This window comes from Geotrypetes seraphini, chromosome 19 (assembly GCF_902459505.1).
Source record: "Geotrypetes seraphini chromosome 19, aGeoSer1.1, whole genome shotgun sequence".
Lineage (NCBI taxonomy): Eukaryota > Metazoa > Chordata > Amphibia > Gymnophiona > Dermophiidae > Geotrypetes > Geotrypetes seraphini.
The window spans coordinates 7,028,413-7,047,340 of NC_047102.1; the positions used below are offsets into that span (position 1 = coordinate 7,028,413).

General features: G+C 42.1%; 1 protein-coding gene across 4 annotated transcripts in view; it reads right to left on the reverse strand.

The window, feature by feature from the left end:
* Positions 1-1,799: 1,799 nt before the first annotated feature.
* The window catches only part of ELF5 (E74 like ETS transcription factor 5), a 52,339-nt gene continuing 35,210 nt past the window's right edge, over positions 1,800-18,928 (reverse strand). For 2 of the 4 annotated variants that reach the window (XM_033928918.1, XM_033928917.1), the window contains exons 2-7: positions 13,722-13,845; positions 11,643-11,876; positions 8,790-8,840; positions 6,023-6,091; positions 4,932-5,121; positions 1,800-3,224 (exon numbers count right to left, since the gene is read on the reverse strand). In XM_033928918.1, the coding sequence (XP_033784809.1) occupies positions 3,128-3,224; positions 4,932-5,121; positions 6,023-6,091; positions 8,790-8,840; positions 11,643-11,876; positions 13,722-13,842 (762 nt within the window). In that variant the 5' untranslated portion in view covers positions 13,843-13,845 and the 3' untranslated portion in view covers positions 1,800-3,127. Of the gene's footprint in view, positions 3,225-4,931; positions 5,122-6,022; positions 6,092-8,789; positions 8,841-11,642; positions 11,877-13,721; positions 13,846-16,542; positions 16,806-18,928 lie in introns of all 4 variants that reach the window. The other 2 variants (XM_033928916.1, XM_033928915.1) reach the window with 2 other exon arrangements.

Sequence of the window (18,928 nt, forward strand, 5' to 3'; positions counted from 1 at the left end):
CTTTTCTCCCAATCTTTAATTAAACAATCCTACTCCCAGACGACTGACACCTCTCCATCTTGTAACCCCCACCCCCTGCAGATCTGGCATCTCTCCCTTTTGCTCCCCCCCCCTGCACATCTGACATCACTTTCTAGCTCCCCACCTCACCCCCTATAGTCCTTCAGCCAGTCTTGCTAGGGCCTTTCCAATGTTATCTTTCTCACTCAGGAAGTTACATAAGAGGAAGAAGGGCACAGTAGAGAAAAGGTCTTAGCAGGACTAGCTGGAGCTTTCACATTACTGCTACTGCTGGCATGAATTTGGAGACTTACAAGCTGGGGAGGGCAATACCAGACTCATGGGAAGGGGGAAGGAAGATGGCAGACCTTGGGAAGTCAATGAGTTTGAGGGCACTCGTTTTGAAAGTAGATGGCCCTTATCATGGGGTGGCCCTGGGCTTCTAGCAGTACTAGTCCAATGGTAGCTGTGCCCCTGCTCCCTTCCTAATATCATCATTTACATATGGATGGTGTTTCCATACATAAATAGTAGAATTTCCACATGGAACTTGCAAATAAAGCCTAAAGTGTTTACAGTACTTGAAAGTAAAAGTTGTTTCAAGCATGAGTTCCTAGAACTACAGCGCTTGATATGACAAGAGGGACTGAAGAAAAAGATTCTTGAAGGATTTCTTTAGAGAGGCCACGTGGACCTAGGAGGTCAGATGATCAGATAACAGCTTCACTTATTTAGGTGACTGTGGTTGTGGGAGGTTTGGGAAGGGGTACTAGGTGGGAATTATATAAGGAGTTTGCAGTCTGGAATAGGGAATGATATAAGAACATAAGAATTGCTATACTGGGACAGACCGAAGGTCCATTAAACCCAGTATCCTGTTTCCAACAGTGGCCAACCCAGGTCCCAAGTACCTGGCAGAAACCCAAAGATTAGCAACATTCCAGAGCTGAGATTGTGATGTCATAATGCCTCATTCTACTAATACCTAAGAGCCAACCTCAGCAGTGATGTCACAATGGCAGAAACCCAAAGAGTAGCAACATTCCAGAGCTGAGATTGTGATGTCATAATGCCTCATTCCACCAATGCCTAAGAGCCAACCTCAGCAGTGATGTCACAATGGCAGAAACCCAAAGAGTAGCAACATTCCAGAGCTGAGATTGTAATGTCATAATGCCTCATTCCACCAATGCCTAAGAGCCAACCTCAGCAGTGATGTCACAATGGCAGAAACCCAAAGAGTAGCAACATTCCAGAGCTGAGATTGTGATGTCATAATGCCTCATTCCACCAATGCCTAAGAGCCAACCTCAGCAGTGATGTCACAATGGCAGAAACCCAAAGAGTAGCAACATTCCAGAGCTGAGATTGTGATGTCATAATGCCTCATTCTACTAATACCTAAGAGCCAACCTCATCAGTGACGCATTATGACTTGATTGTCCTATACTTGGCTCACATAAGAACTAAGAATAGTCATACTGGGATAGACCGAAGGTCCATCAAGACCAGCATCTTGTTTCCAGCAGTGCCAACCAAGGCTCCAAATACCTAGCTATATCCCGAGTAGTAAAACAGATTTTATGCTGCTTATTCTAGGAATAAGAAGTGAATTTTCCCAAGCCATCTCAATAATGGCCTATGGACTTCTCATTTAGGAAAATATCCAAACCTTTTTAAAACCCCGCTGAGCTAACTGATTTTACCACATTCTCCGGCAACAAATTCCTTCAGGTCATCATGCTATATGGCTGGTAGGTGGGATAGATGCTTGTTGATGTAAGCAGAAAACAAGCAACAAACTGGTCATATTTTTCTACCATCATCTACTCTGCTACTGGGAGAAATATGAATTTCTAGAAGATCTTTATTTTCTGATATCTTTATTAGCTGTGTTGAAGTCTCTTTGGTTTATTGCTGGTGACAGTGTTACATGAGGCTGAGAGGGGCAGGAGATGAGAGGGACCAGTTTCATCTCGTATATGTAATGATGAAAGTGAAGGTGAAAGTGAGTAATAATGACGAGAGGCAAGATGTTTCTACCATGCTGATCAGCCCTCCTATGATTCTGGATCAAGTTCAAAGATTGCAGACTATCAGAACAGGTGGTCCCTGATGAAGTCCACATTACACATCACCAGAGCAGACTGATACACTTGGAAAAAAAAAAAAACATTGGTAAACACCACAGTTATCTATCGTTTTGATTTTGTTCCTATAGACTGCAATCCCAGAAGGCTTCTTGAACGTTAAATATGTTTATCCATCCAACTTACAAACAACACATGAGTAAACAACACAATATATCAAAAATAGGTAATCTTCATTCACATTTTGTACAATAACAGTAACGTTGCTCACAACTAATATTCCATGCACAGGTTGAATATACTTTACATTTGGAATTTGTCACTTATTAGCTCTGAGCTACAGTCTGTTGGTGCCTTAATCTGTCTCGTACCTATAGGAAGAATCTATTGGGTCCAATACGCAATAGATCTTGACCTGCAAGATCTAGTGTCTTGACACAGACCCTGAGAGCAAATTTCAGATGCAATAGGATTGTTGAGTGGGGTCCATCTTGATTCCCTGTTGTTCATAAGGTAAGCACTGGCTCCAGCAGCAGCAAGAGTGATGATATTCACCAACCCCAGACAAAAATTTCTACCAGTAAAGTCTGGGGTTCAGGATTGTCCACGATACAAAATTGTCCCAAAAAGAAATAAAAATAGGAAAACTGCATTTTCTGGGATGAGAAGAGAACCTACCCCCCACCCCTACCACCATGTTTCTAGGTGTAATACTTGGCCTCAACAGGTGAAGACAAGAAGAAACCCAGGAAACCAATAATGATCTTCATCCCTTGATAAGAAAATGGCAGAGGGGGGATATCGGTAGGTGCAAAACTCTAGTTTGGGGTCCCTTCTAGTATCTCATAAAATGTTGCTAGACTGTGTTCACTTTTGAGCTTCAGTGGTTGCCACTATAGTTGGGTTTTTGTCTTTCTTGATGAAGACACCTCGCTGACGTTGATTTCTCTGCAGGGAAGTCGTTTCACGCCTAGATTTATATCGCCTGCCGATTCTGTGCTTCAGTAAATAGTTGAGCTGTCCTTGTCCTTGTCAAGTCATAATCTGTTTTCTTGCCAACCATGAGCATTTTTCCCAAACTTGTACACTAGTCTTCGGTCGACACGTTCAAGGATTCCAGTTTTATAATAGTGCCTGAAATGAAAAAACAAAACACCCATTTGTTTATTTATTTAAAATATTTATAAACTGCACTATCTACAAATTCTGGGTGGTATGCAAAACCAAACTGCTTAATTAAATTTAAAAAAATAAAATAAAATTTAAAACAAATTCAACATAAATAAAACAATATAATCAATTATAAAATATATAAATCAGAGACCATAAACTTGTGCAAATGAGAAACCCCTGAGTTTCATTTTTAAGCTGTAGGATTGAGATTATACTTCTATTCTCATAGGAAAGAGTATTCCAACGATGGGCCTCTTCAATCTAAACCATTCTTAAGCAATTTGTGCCCTGACTAATGTGTCAAAAGCAGAAGGTGGACTTGGAAAAATCCACTGCTTATTTCTAGGATAAGCAGCATAAAATCTGTTTTACTCTTTTGGGCCTGGAGTGGCCATTGTTGGAAACACGATACTGGACTTGATGGACCTTCAGTCTGTTCCACTGTGGCAACTCTTAAGTTCTTATGCACATTAAGTGGCATTAACACACATTATGATTCAAAATGTTGTGTGATCATGGCACCGAGCTACCCCCTCTTCAAACCCAGCAAGCACCCAAAAAGAAGAATAAAAAGCCTCAGACTAATGTAGCAGTATAGAGCCAAAAAGTACAACTCAAAACTGCTTTTGATACTTTCACTGGCAAAAAAAAACAAACCTCCCTCATAGAACAGCTCAGGTTTAGAAAAGGGCAAAGTCACCCGGAGGCACGTTCAAGGACTTAGCTGACAAAAGACGACTTGAGCTCCAACGCTGTCACGTCTTCTCCAATCTTCCCTTTAACAAGCGACCTTGTTTCACCAATGTTTGGCTCATCAGGGGAACAAACAATACAGCCTTGAAAAGTGCAGCCATGCTGAGACCACTTGGGAAGATTGGAGAAGAAGTGACAGCGTTGGAGCTCAAGTCGTCTTTTGCATGCTAAGTCCTTGAACGTGCCTCCAGGTGACTTTGCCCTTGAAAAGGCAGTATTGTTTGTTCCCCTGATGAGCCAAACATTGATGAAACAAGGTCGCTTGTTGGGAAGATTGGAGAAGATATGACAGTGTTGGAGCTCAAGTCATCCTTTGCCAGCTAAGTCCTTGAACGTGCCTCCGGGTGACTTTGCTCTTGAAAAGGCAGTATTGTTTGTTCCCCTCATGAGCCAAACATTGGTGAAACAAGGTCGCTTGTTGGGAAGATTGGAGAAGACATGCCAGTGTTGGAGCTCAAGTTGTCTTTTGTCAGCTAGGTCCTTGAGCTGTGCCTCCAGGTGACTTTGCCCTTTTCTAAACCTGAGCAGTTCTGTGAGGGAGTTTTTATTGCCAGTGAAAATATCAAAAGCAGTTTTGATTTGTACCTTTTGGTTCTCTACTGCTACACTAGTCTGAGGCTTTTTCTCCCTCTTTTTCGGTGCATGCTGGGTTTGAAGAGGGGGGTACCTCTGTGCCACACCATTTTGACTCATTATATGAACAAATATGTTATGCGTCCTCGTATAATTTATGAGCACACATTACTAATATACTTAAGAACTTATATCTACTCACCTTCAGCTTCCAATGAAAAGGTGTGAGCAAAATTCAGACCATGATATTAACTTCCTGTTTTCCCCAAAACTTTTTCACCTTTAATAAAAACCAAGTGGTAGCCCTGATATAACTCTTAAAAGGTTTATCACTGGCCTTACCGCAGAGCTCTGCTGAGTTTCTCGTAGGTCATTTTGTCATTTTTTTTCCTCTGTCCCCACATCCTTGCCAGAGATTCCGACTTCACCACCCGAAAAATTCCCTGGTCCCGGTCTTCCCATTCTAGGATGTTGTTATCGGGCGAGAGGAGGAGGTCTCGTACGAACTCCCACAGATGAGAACTCTGGACTCCTTCAGCAGGAACAGGAAGAAATGTAACATGACATCATCAGAAATGATGGCAGAAAAGACCAAAATGGCCCTGGATGACATTTTCCCTTTTAGGTTAAAGCAGTGTCCCACAAACATTTTCTTCTTTCGCTCCGGCACGTTAATGGATAAATTCATCAGGTTTGCGGAAAGAAAATATTCCCTCATAATATTCACTTCCCTGACTTGTCTCCTTTGCGGTTCCTTTCTGAAGTTTTACTGTTTCATTTAATTCACAAGAAATCTCTAATTCTAGGAGCTCTCAGAAATATAAACTTGGCTTTCCCACTGTTAAAAAAATTAAAACTATGGCAAATTTTTGTCAATCATTTTCTTTTTTCATTCGTAAAAGTGTGGAATGACCTTCCTTCTATAATTAGAGTTCTCTCTGATCTACCCACTTTTCATAAAGCATTGAAAACATATTTATTTCAGAAATTTACTAATGATTTTACCATAAAAGATAAAATTTTGGCCTAAAGGATATAGCTTCTGTTCTAATCTCTTGTATAATTTATTAATATTTTGTTAACTGAGTTGAGACCTCCTGCTGGGATGAATCAGTATATATACAATCAAAGATTAGATTAGTTTAGAAGATTTTCCATGATGTGGGACAATATAACTCAGTAATTGAGAGCATCCTTCTAATAATTACACTATCCAGTAAGTAGTATCCCACACTTTCCCAATAAGAATTCTGTGCAGGTTAACACGTTCATCCACCAGCTTTAAAAGGAAGTTTGAGTCATTTTTAATATATACATCTCATTCTAATGCATGTTGGATCTCTAGCTGGTACCCTTCTCAAAACAGACAGAATAATGTGGGGTATAGTCAGTGGAGGCTTTAATCACACATGTAGGAAGAGGGTCTACAGTACCTGTTTTGGTTTGACTGGGATGTTTCTCTCTTTTGACCATAACTGTTTTCACTGGCGTTTTCTGCTCACCTACAAAGGAATTATAACATATCAGCAGAAAGGATGAGGTGATAATTTCAGGGAGCTGGGTGACGAAAGGGTTACCACAAGTCTGTGACAGGCAATGACTTGCATTACGGACCGAGCTTGAAATAAAAATTAAACAGCTTTATCGGCAGAGATAAAGCAGAGGGAATGATTGACCAGAAATCAGATAATGAATCCAACTGCAGAATGGGATCAGAGGGGCACAAACAGAAATACTTCCTTGGCTAAAATGCACCATGAATGGCCAGTCAATGCATGGGTGGCTTGCAAAGCAGTGGCCAAAACACCCTCAGTGCAAAATTCTAATAAAATGTATATAAAGTGTTTTCTTCTTCCCTTGAGTTTCCTGCTAAGTTGCCACTGGCTCCTACTGGAGCAAAGGTCTGTGAACCTTCTTTAGTAACCACCTGGGGCTTTCCATCTCGCCTCCTCCACCATTTTGTAAGTTTCTCTCCCTCGTAGGCCAACAATCACTGCAAGAATCTTCAGCTAGAGAATGACACAGTGACAAAATTCATCACCGTTCCCATCCCCGTGGATAACCACGGGAAACCATCTCCATGTCATTAAGGAGAGAGGGTAGAATTAGAGGATGAATGGGCAAAACTACTGACCCTCAAGCCTTGCAATGAAGAATGCTGGTGTAGAAGGACTGACTACGATAAACACTAAAGAATGACACTGGATTATTTCCCACGGTTATCCACGGGGTTGGGAACGGTGATGAATTTTGTCACCACCGTGTCATTCTCTATCTTCAACGATGGGCCACAGACAGCAGCTCTCCTAGGAGCCAAGTACGAGAGTAATCAAGGCTTGTAGTACGACTGGAATTCGTTGGCACCATGACTGCAGGAATATTTTCTGCAGCATCGCCAGCCCCCGTGAGTTTACACCAGAAACATATTTTTTGCCCTAGTTACAGAATCACCTATTTTTAACATTCAGACTGACTCAGAGATATTATTCCTATGCAAAATGGATTTTCCAACTCAGGCTACTTTTCTGAGTGAAAGGGACATATGCTCTTCCTATATACTGTTTTTTTAAGTCTTCTGGTCATGACATATGGGTAATATCAACTGTTAGAAACATATCTAATTTATTATTTTTAAATATTGCACTGTGTAAAAGATGCCTCAATTAGATCAGACTTTAATTAGATCAGACTTGTTTCACGGTCCTATCATACAGACTCTTGTTATTTTCTGTTTACTGATTTTAAGGTAAGTTTATCTTTCCCAGGATCATCTTTTATGCTTGGTAAGCCTTTCTTTCTCCCCCAACCTTTTGTTTGTGGTCTATAAATAGTAGAATAAAGGCTGGAGAGGAGGCAGTTTTAAGGCACATTTTTCTGGTACTTTCCGTGCCAGCAGTTATACACACCCTGTGTGTAAGTACTGAGGCAAAGGTACTTAGATACCAGTAGCGTAGTCAGACCTGGTATTTTGCATGGGACGGACCTTCCACCCTCCCCGTAGATATATAAAATGCAATTTTAAAAAAATCAAATCGGTCCCTCAGTCCCCAACCACCGCCCAAGGGATGGAAGCTTCCCCTCTCTCTCTGAATCTCCCCTCTTCCTGCTCAGTTTATTTTGACATTATCCCCGGCGATTGCAGCAACTCATTTTGGCTGCTTGCATCTGAAGCTTTCCCTTTGCTGTGTCCCGCCCTTGCCTGTTTCCTCAAGAGTGGGACACAGAGGAGGGAAAGTCTACAGGGTCGCATAGGCAGCAAAAATGAGTTGCTGGGGACACTGCTGAGGGATACTGGGGAACGACCAATATTAGGTGGGCAGAGTAGAGGAGCGATAGAAGTAAGTAGTCACAGCTCTGTAGGCTTGAGTGGGCCTGTGCTTGCCACAGTTAAATGCATAATTGCTATTTTAAAGGTAGAATGTAAGTGCCGTAGAAGGGAGTGTATAGATGGGTGATGCATGGGAAGGGTATGGACATGTCTTCAACTTATGTGCATAACTTATAGAATATTATTATTTACGTTCTTGCCGTGGGGCAATTAGGCACACAATGATAGCAGATCAAATAGACTTTCTAGTCAAAAATGTGTTTTTAAAAAAAAATTTAGACAAATTAATTTTCAAATACTCTCGCAAGTTGTATTGTTATCATATTTGGACTACTGCAATTCTTTATATAACATCGTAAATGACAGCAGATAAAGACCTGAACGGCCCATCCACTCTGCCCAATAGTCACATTCATTCATGGTTAAATTGTCTTTTCTTTAGTATTTCCTGGCAATAGACCATAGAAGTTTGCCCAGTGTTGTCTTTAGGTTTCTACTGTTGGAGTTGCCATTAAAGCCCACTCTAGGCTATCCTAACCATACTGTCACTGGAGCTTCTATCAAAGCCCATCTCAGCTCATCCTAAACCAAATCACCATATATGGGACACAGACTGTGCAGGATTACCCAGTACCGGCCTTGGTTTCTTTTATACCATTCATTTTCTGATTGGAGATCCTCTGAAGGTGTTTTGTCAACTCTTTTGAGAAAGTTACAGCTGATGCAAATACAGCGGCGAGATTGATTTTTTTGGGGGGAAGAAATTTGTACGTAATGGAAAGAAAAACACATATTCACAATACTTTGGAGAAAGAAGCCTAAATGGCAGGTTATCCAAGCAAACCATATGTAAATAATGAAAGCAAACTTACAATGCTCGGTACTGGGCCTTATGTCTTCAGAGGAGGTAAGAAACGTCGTCCCTGTGAAGCAATGAGAATGCTTTTACTGGTGATATACCATAGTAAGTTCTGTATTCCGAAAAGGAAGATGCCATTACAAAAATGCATGAAATATTCTTATTGACTCAGCATACTGCCAATGGATCTAGGTGACCTTCTTGTGTCCTCCCCCGTCCTCCATCAAGTCTTCAAGTTTCAAGGTTTTATTAAAATTTGATACAGTTGCGTATCAAGTTTCTAAGTGAGTTTAACAATTCAAAATGGAGGCAGGGCATACTCCCTCTATTCAATTCTCTGGTTACCCAGTCAAAGAAATTGATCAGATTTGTCAAAAAGACCTCCTCTAGTGAATCCATGTTTTTGGGTCCTATAATCCACTGGATTCCAGACATTTCTATTAATTTACTTACCATAGAAGTCAGACTTATGGGTTTGTAATTCCCTACTTCTTCCTTCCACTTTTGTGGAAAGGGACCACATCTGTTCCTCTCCAGTCATCCGGAATCACTCCTGATTCTAGAGAAGCATTGAAAAGGTTTTCCGGACTAAAATATGGTAACCCTATTTCGGGGCAGGCTGACGGCAGCAGGATCACTCGCTAACGCTGACGGCTGCCCAAAGTTTTGAAATAGCAGCACCAGAGGAGGTACATGGGGATCGAGGAGACTCACGAGTGTCATCCCCGACTCTGAGGTGGGGGCTGGATTGGAGAGAGGGACTCCAAAACCCAGACAAACTCCCTCCAGTCCAACAAACTGTCCGCATGCCCAGACAGTCCTATAAAAAGAGGTAAATCAGGACATCTGGAAATCCTAGCCATAGTAAAAAAAAAAAAAAAAATTAGGAATCATTATTTTGCTTGTTTACATTACAACCAGGAAATAAAAGTGTTTCTATTCATTATGGAATTGTGTCACCTAGTGGCAACATTTAGATTGCACCCTGGAAAACACCCTTGCTCAAGGTTGTCAGTCAACTCCTAATGGGGTTAAGGGGGGCGAAATGGGGAGGGGAGGCAGTGGAGGAACCAGAGATGGTAACGCATCAAGGCTAATGATGCTGGATCCCAACAGATTCCAATGAATAGATGGAGCTGGAAGCCCAAAGGACCAGGTAGGGGCTGGTGAGACCAAAAACAAATAGAGGCGTTCATTTTGGAAGGCTTGTGTAACATAGAAACATAGAAAGATGACGGCAGAAAAGGGCTACAGCACACCAAGTCTGCCCACTCTACTGACCCACCCCATCAAGTCTGAGTGCCTTACTAGGCCTCTGTAGGGATCCCACGTAGATGTCCCATTTATTCTTAAAGTCAAGCACGCTGGTGGCCTTGGCCACCTGCTCTGGAAGCTTGTTCCAGTGACCCATCACTCTTTCCGTGAAGAAATACTTCCTGGTGTCACCCTTAAATTTCCCTCCTCTGAGTTTGAGCAGATGCCCTCTAGTGGCCGAGGATCCCTTGAGTAGGAAGATGTCATCTTCCACCTCGACACGACCTGTGATGTATTTAAACGTCACAATCATGTCCCCTCTCTCCCTGCGTTCCTCCAGAGTGTAGAGCTGCAATTTGTTCAGTCTCTCTTCGTACGAGAGGCCCTTGAGCCCCGAGATATTCCTAGTGGCCATCCGCTGAACCGACTCGACTCTAAGCACATCTTTGCGGTAATGTGGCCTCCAGAACTGCCCACAGTACTCCAGATGAGGTCTCACCATGGTTCTGTACAGTGGCATTATGACCTCAGGTTTCCTGCTGACGAAACTTCTATTGATACATCCCATCATTTGTCTTGCCTTGGATGATGCTTTCTCTACCTGTTTTGCACATATACATTTTAATTTTATTTATTGATTTTCAAAGCTCATAACCCACTGCTTCCAAGGGTCGGGGTGGTTTACAGTATCAACATAGCAGCATATTAAGTAACTATTTCAGAAGCTATTATTTACACTTGTACATCCACTCCACAACAAACACAGCTTCAAAGGTGTGGTGTCGGCAGGTTTTGGATGGGCCAGAAAATGTATACAAAACCCATAGGCTTCCACCAAAAAAATTGCTCCAGGGGAGAGTGTGGCGCAGTGGTTAAAGCCACCCTGGGGATATGGGTTCAAACCCACACTGGGCAAGTCACTTAATCCCCCCATTCGATAGATTGTGAGCCCACCAGGACCATTCTGAGCTCCCCTGGAAGAACAGTGCAGAAAATTGAATAAATAAATATACAGAACTGGTATTATGACATCATAATGCCTCATTCCATCAATGCCTAAGAGCCAACCTCATAAGTGATGTCACAATGGTTTAATTGTCCTATAGGTGGCTCACTTTTACCACATTTTGATTTCTAGAGTAGTAGAATGGTTGAAGCTATAGCCTCAGCACCCTGAAGTTGTGGGCCAGTCACTTAATCCCCTCATTGTCCCAGGTTCATTAGACAGATTGTGAGCCCACTGGGACAGACAGGGAAAAATGCTTGAGCACCTGAATAAATTCATATAAACCATTCTGAGCTCCCCTGGGAGAAAATTGAATAAATAAATAAAATAGTTAGATTGTAAGAGAGGGAAATTCAAAGTATCTGATTAGATTTTTGGCCGTTACTTAAGCCAATTTAATTGTTTTGTAAACTGATTTAGGAGATTTAATGGTATATAAAACACCACATTCAATTAAATTAATTCAAGCATGTTTATCAGGGATATATTAAAAAAAAACAGAATGTCTAGGTGTGTCCTGAAGGCTGGGCTGAGATCCCCTGCTCTGGACTCCGCTCAGCAAGCTGTACGTCATATCTTTGCAAGACACTCTCCTGGCGCACTAACCGTGCATCCGGATGTTCTCTAGGATGATATGGAGATGCTCTCCGCACACGCCAGCGGCATCTATGAACTCCTCCTTGGCCATGCTACACAGCTGCAGGCCATTGATGTTGAACTGGGAGAACGGGATGCAGTTGGCGTCCAATTTATACTGGTCACAACAGAACTGGAGCCACTCGCAGACATGGTTTTTAGTCCAGTGCTCTGGAGGGATCGAAGTCCAAACTGGGTTTGAATCTGTAAGAAATATATAAACTAATTTATTGGGACACATTATTTATGTTCAACAGTTGTTTACCAAATCCTAAACTAAACTAAAACTTAGGTCTATAGACCGAGTCATCGACCAAGAGGAGCTCGACTCGGTTAACAACAATGTAATACACAATACATAAACTTGACAAGGAAAAGTAGACTAAAATAATTAATTTCCAAAATGTTTAGCGAACAAAAAAGTTTTCAGAACTTTCCGGAATAAAGCAAAAGAACCTAAACTTCTTAATGTAAGCGGTAAAGCATTCCAGAATTCGATTAATTTAAAAGTAAAAGAATGACTAAAGGTTCTGTTTTTACCACTGAGAGAGGGAAATGTAAGTTTTAATTTCTGAGAACTTCTGGAAAGATGAGATCCTGCATTTGTATTAGTCGCAAAGAAAACAATGAAACCATGTAAATTATCCTCACTGCACAGCCAGTGTATTTACACACTGTGGAGTAAATTCTGTAAACAGCGCCTTGATTGTAGGTGACGGTAAGCATCCTACTGCTGTCTCACCTAAGGCCCTGATTGGCTCAGATGCCTAAGGCCCCTCCCATGGGAGGGGCCTTAGTGATCTGGCCAACCAGAGTTGTAGGCTGGGGGCTGAACTGGGCGGAGATGGGGTAGAATGGGACAGGGCTAGAGGCGGGGTCATGTGTCCGCGGTTTTGCAGAAAAAAATATGGTAGCCCTACCTTTATCAAATGTTTGAACCTCTGCAACACCACTCAGGGCTCAATAGTTTTATTGCCCTAAGTTTATGTGTCTTTGTAATTAAACAAAATGTTTTTTTTCAAGGATAGAGTTATTGGAGAAATGTTAACGCCCTATTCTTTTGTAGGGGAGTGGCGTTGAAAAAGCATTAGGCAAAACTTGTTGACTGTAACTTCCCAGACTTCAAGACTACTAAGTTAAGTGAATGTAATAAGTGATTCCATATACTTGTTCTCCCATTGACAAAGTTGAGTCCAACCAAATACCCCAAATCGTCATCTTCATAACTGCAATCATACTATCCAATTTTCTCTGAGTCCTCCACTCTTTGCACCAATAATAATTCGGTTTTAGAGAGATTCAATACCAATTTCTGACGCTGCCTCCAAATGTGCTGGAAATCCCTGCTACTAGGTCTCTGTCTTGCTCTGACCATGACTAAGTTACACCGAAAGCTGCTTGCCGTCGACGCAGAAGCTCTTCCATAACTGGTCACGCAACCCTGACTTCTCTGTGATAAATATCAACTTCCTCAGCATTGTACAGACTGCGATGCCGGTTCTTGTGAGGCACAGAGGGGATATTCTCTATTTTGCTTTGGTAGTGGAAAACACTGCATGGCATTTGGCAATCTGACACCCCCTGGGGCCCATGAAAATGCTGGTGTGTCTGCGTGCTTTGGCCACATAAGGTTGCTCAGCTCAGGGTAGTTGGGCTCCATCTCAAACTTCAAATGGCCTTTTCATTTACTGCCCCTATAATGCAGTAGCATAGTAAGGGGTGTGGGTGGGGTGGGGGGGTCGGCCCCAGGCGTGGTCCTGCTCGGAGTGCTGCTACCACTTCTCCTCTCTGCCCCCTCCTTCCCCCCCCCCCCGCCATGTTCTACGTGTCAGCATCTGGTTCTAATAAGAAGGTTCTGTGTTAGCCACTTTGACTTATCAAGCATTTATTTATTCAATTTTCTATACCATTCTGCCAGGTACAACATTGTCTGCTAATTACTAAAAAAAAAAAAAAACCACACACCAAAATCTAGTTCCTTTACAACACTGAACAGTAAGGGTATACAAAACGTTAGACTGGAACTGTAATAAGAACCTGACCACGCACCTGTCTGATGATCAAAGATGGGAGGATATTCATCACAGTTTATCAGTTCTGTCCAGGACATCAAAGGGTCACAGAACGGTGTGGTGGGCAGGAAAGAGCTGTGAGTAAATGAGTCTAACATTCCCTTGAAAGAGTAAAAGATGATAATGTGAGACATGGATCATCACAGGGTGGAAAAGTCAAGCTGAGAAAATCCCCAAGACCAGACGGTTACCATGCATTCATGGAAGTAGGAGATACTTGCAGGGGGGGGGCAGAGGAGGGGGGGAGGTGAGAGAATCCCTTCATTACAATAGGTGAAAGCTGAACCATGACATACTCTTCTCTCTTTTATGATCAAACCCCTTTTACTGGAATTCTTGATAACCAACAGAATTCTTTTGTTCTCAAATGAATTCTTGTACAGAGTTAGTCATAGCAATCTTAGAAGCCAGCTCTGTGGATGCCAGAGGCTGCTCAGCATCCACAATATTGAGTAGACTTCTTCACCGTGTCCACTGAGGGGTAGTGTTCATTTTGAAATGTAGGCACCTATGATGGGAATCCCGTTCTTCTGAAAACTCCTTCTATGAAATTCCCTGTCTCCCAACAGGGGATCACTAATAGAGCATCGCGGGCACTTTTTAATTTTGCTTGAGAGCACTTTAGTGAAACGGTACAAAACTGAACATATTACTCCAGTTTTGTACGATCTGCACTGGCTTCCCCTCGCTAAACGTATGGAATTCAAAATTTCTCTGATGTTTAAAGCTTGGAATCTGGGTCAAGCAGTATATTTGCAGAATAAGCTGTTTAAATATTCGTCATCGAGGCCTTTGTGTTCTTTATAAAAAGATCAATTTCATTTTCCGGGTTTGAAAGTAATGAAACGTTCTTCAACAAGGCTCAGGGCTTTTTCATATGTTGGCCCTGCCCTTTGAAATCAGTTGTTAGGCAACTTTCACAATGATTTCTCATATCCAGTTTTTTTAGAAAATGATTAAGGCCCATATTCTGTAAACGGTGGTAGTTTTTGTTTTCATTAGTTATTGATTAGTTTAATTAATTAATTATTGGTTATTAGTTAGTTTAATCGCCACACTAATTAAAAACCAATTAAAATGGAATTTTAAAAAAATGGAGGCGCCTATGGGCGCCCTCCAAAAGTCTGCCGTTATTCTCGCCGATGGAGATTCCTTATGATGCCTAACACCACTGTAGGTGTGGTTACAGTGGCGCTAGAGAGGGTGAGAGGCACCTGGAGCAGTGGTGCCCTTCCCCGCCCCTCTCCTGCCACGCGTGCTTGCCCCTTTCCTTCCCCCATACCTCTGTAACGTTCCCGGCGTGAGCTGCAACCCCCAACCTGCTGCTCGCACCAGCGTCGGCTCTTCCTCTGATGTCACGTCCTAGGCGCGGGTCCAGGAAATGAAGTCAGAGGAAAAGCTGACGCTGGTGCGAGTAACAGGTTGGGGGTTGCAGCCCGTGCCGGGAACGTTATAGAGGTACGTGGGAAGGGGGGAGCGCGGTAGTGGGGGGGCAGAGCCGTCATGACGGCGTCTGAGTCGGACGGCCTCCTCACCCCCTCTTACTATGCCACTGTGTGGTTAACTCCAGAAGTGGCATTAGGCTCGATTCTCACAAAATGTAGGCCTTGAAAACGTACATTTCCAGCGCCTATGATTCTGCAAAATGGCATGTGATCGGCAGCCATTTTATAGGCGGCCGCCGCCAACGACGCCATTTAGAGAATCTGGCCCTAAGGCCCTCTTTTACAAAGGTGCGCTAAGCATTTTAGCAGGGATTTAGCGTGTGCTAAATCAACACGTGCGCTAATATTTACTGCACGCTAAAAAGCATAGCGCATCTTCGTAAAAGAGGGGGTAAGTCTATTCCGTCTCAACAGCATTTTGGGGTGAATCACTGACCATTAAATCATTTTGTCGAACACATTGGACTCTGCGGAGATGTACTGCAAGTTATCTCATTGGTTGGCGTAGACCTTATAGGTCAATTTCAGTCTTGCTTATGGCATATTATGCCATGTAATATATAATTGTTGGATATTGACTTATGAATTTTTTATAACATGCAATACAATCTTTATTTATATACTGTCAATACCTCAAAGAAGTTCAGAGCGGTTTACATAAAACGAGACGAGTTAATGCACAAATTGTGACTTGGTTATCGTACAATTATAACTTCTCAAGTACAAATTCCTCAAATAAGACAGATCTTCAGATCTTTTTTTTAAACTCTTAAATCTGATACCCTCCCCCTTTCACTAACCCCCTCTTTTACAAAGGCGCGCTATGTTTTTTAGTGCGCGGTAAATATTATCGTACGCCAAACACCCGCTAAACGCTAACACGCGCATGTTATCCTACAGACGCGTTAGCGGTTAGCGCGTGCGTTGATTCAGCTTGCGCTATATCCGCGCTTAAACGCTTAGCGCGTCTTTGTGAAAGAGGCCCTAAGCCGCGATAGCGGTTATTGGCGCGGGGAGCCGCGCTGCTCCCGACGCTCTTAGGAACTCTAGGAGCATCGGGAGCAGCGCGGCTACCTGTGCTAATAACCGCTATCGCGGTTTAGTAAAAGGGGGGGGGGAGGGTGGTTAATTTGCTGAACAGTCCGAATAGGCAGAGTTTTTCATAGTTTAGTTGCTTGATAAATTCTGAATGATAAATTCTGGCATATTTTATATCTTTAATTTCAGGAAAACAAAAAGGATGGTTTTGCCTTAAAGTTGTGGTGTGTAATCTGGAGTGTCCCCATAGCGAGTTTTAAACAATACGTTATATGTAGAAATAACAAAAACAACAACCAAGAATCCAAATGATACCCTTTTCGTCAAGAGCGGTTTATCAAAAGAATAAATCCAATTCAATCCAGTTCCCGTGAAGCATTTGACAGATTCGCCGACAAAACTCGAGGAGCAACAGTCAAGGGAGAAACCAGGACAGTATTCTCAGGAAGGAACACGTTTCCGGTGAAGACGTCTGAGCACGTAGAGTCCCGTACACACGCCCGAGTGGATGATTCACTGCCAAGATGTAAATCCCGTTACATCATAGCTGTTGCTTTACATAAATAGAATGCATCGACCTATGGCATAAAAATACAGACAGCAGAAGGCTTGTTACATTTTGCATATTAACCTGCAGCGTTGGAGCCTGGTGTATATCGCAAGCCTTGCACGGAGAAATATTCCATTTTGCAATACTGTGTGTTGACTTTCTGAGGCCCCTTTCCCTCCAATGTGCGGTTTTTGTTATTACAAAGGGTGTGGAACCAGCCGACCTGAGTTCGAGAAGCAGGTGCTGCTTGCGCTTGAACCTTCAGATTACTGCAGAGTTCACAGGGAAACAGAAAAGCTAGGGATCTGTACGTTCTGTACAGAACGAGGGGAACACACTGCGCTTGCGAAAAGAAAATGGTCGACTGTCGTAAACAGGGAGCACAAAGAAACAGCAAAAGAATTCGGGTTTGCCATGAGAAAGTGTGGTGCAGTGGTTAAAGCTACAGTCTCAGCATCCTGTGGATTCAAAACCCATGCTACTTCTTGTGACTCTAGGCAAGTCACTTAATCCCCTATTAGCCCTAGGTACATTAGATAAATTATGAGCCCACTGAGATAGACAGGGAAAAAATGCTTGAATACCTGAATAAATTCATGTAAACCATTCTGAGCTCCCCTGGGAGAACAATATAGAAAATTGAATAAATTAATAGTGTGAAAGTTTCAGCCTCTGATAACCAAAGCTGGCATTGTGACATCATAATGCCTCATCCCACCAATAAGAGCCAACCTCATCAGTGATGTCACAATGACTTGATTGTCTTATACTTGGCTCACTTTTACTACATTTTGATTCCTAGAGTGGCGCAGTGGTTAAAGCTTCAGCCTCATCCCCCTGGGGTTGTGGGTTCAAACCCACACTGCTCCTTGTGGCCCTGGGTAAGTCACTTAATCCCCCCTTTGCCCCAGGTACATTAGATAAATTATGAGCCCACTGAAACAGACAGGGAAAAATGCTTGAGTGCCTGAATAAATTCAGGTAAACTGTTATGAGTTCTCCTGGGAGAACAGTATAGAAAATTGAATAAATAAATAAGAACATAAGTATTGTCCTACTGGGACAAACCAGAAGTTCATCAAGCCCAGTATCCTATTTCTTACGGTGGTCAACCCAGGTCACAGACACCTGGCAAGATCCCAAGGAGTAAAACATATTTTTTTTTTTTTTGCTGCTTATCCTAGGAATAAGCAGTGGATTTCCCCCAAGTCCATCTTAATAATGGCACATGGACTTCTGTTTTAGGAAATTATCCAAACTTTTTAAAACCCTGCTAAGCTAACTGCTTATACCACATTCTCTGGCAATGAATTCCAGAGTTTATTTTACATGTTGAGCGAACAAATACTTTCTGTGTTTAAAAAAAAAAAAAAAAAATGCAGTACTTAGCTTTCTAGTTTCATCGTACACCATTTAGTCCTCGTATTTCAGGGTTTTATGCAAACTAGGCAAATACAGTTTTATTTTGCAGTATAAATTTAGACCTCTGCATCACTGTAATTGTATTGTAATGTAATTGAATCTAAAAGCTGGGCAACCCTTTGAATGCTGCCTATCACATTCACGTCCATATCACCCATTTTCCAGAAAGTCGTAATTGTAGCATTCTATTAAAAACAATGAGATAAGCCAGACACGACTCTGAAAGGAACCCGCTTTTCTTTTTTTTTTTTTTTTGCAATTTAAACTTGCATGTTATCTTATTCTTAAATTTAGGCCTGACTCTCACAGGTTTAAAGACATCAATATATCCAAACATAGCATTACTTCTACTGAAAATGATTTTCCCTAATTCAATACGAACATAAGACTTGCCATACTGGGTCAGATCAAAATGTCGATTAAGCCCGGTATCTTATTTCCAACACCAGCCAATCCATGTCACAGGTCACAAAAAGTAGATAGACCCACGCTGACTATATTATTGGTTTCCCTGGGTCCACTTTAGTATAGGTTTATGAGCTTTTCATCTAGGATTTTGCCCAAACCGTTTTTAAATCCTGCTACTCAAATAACTTTTATCATATTTTCGGCCAATTAATTCCAGAATTATGCATTATGCTCCCCATGAGCTCAAGAGAAGATGGGATTAATTTTCTCAGATAAACAAAAATGCATTCATTGGAGAAAATATTCGTTGTCGGACTTTGA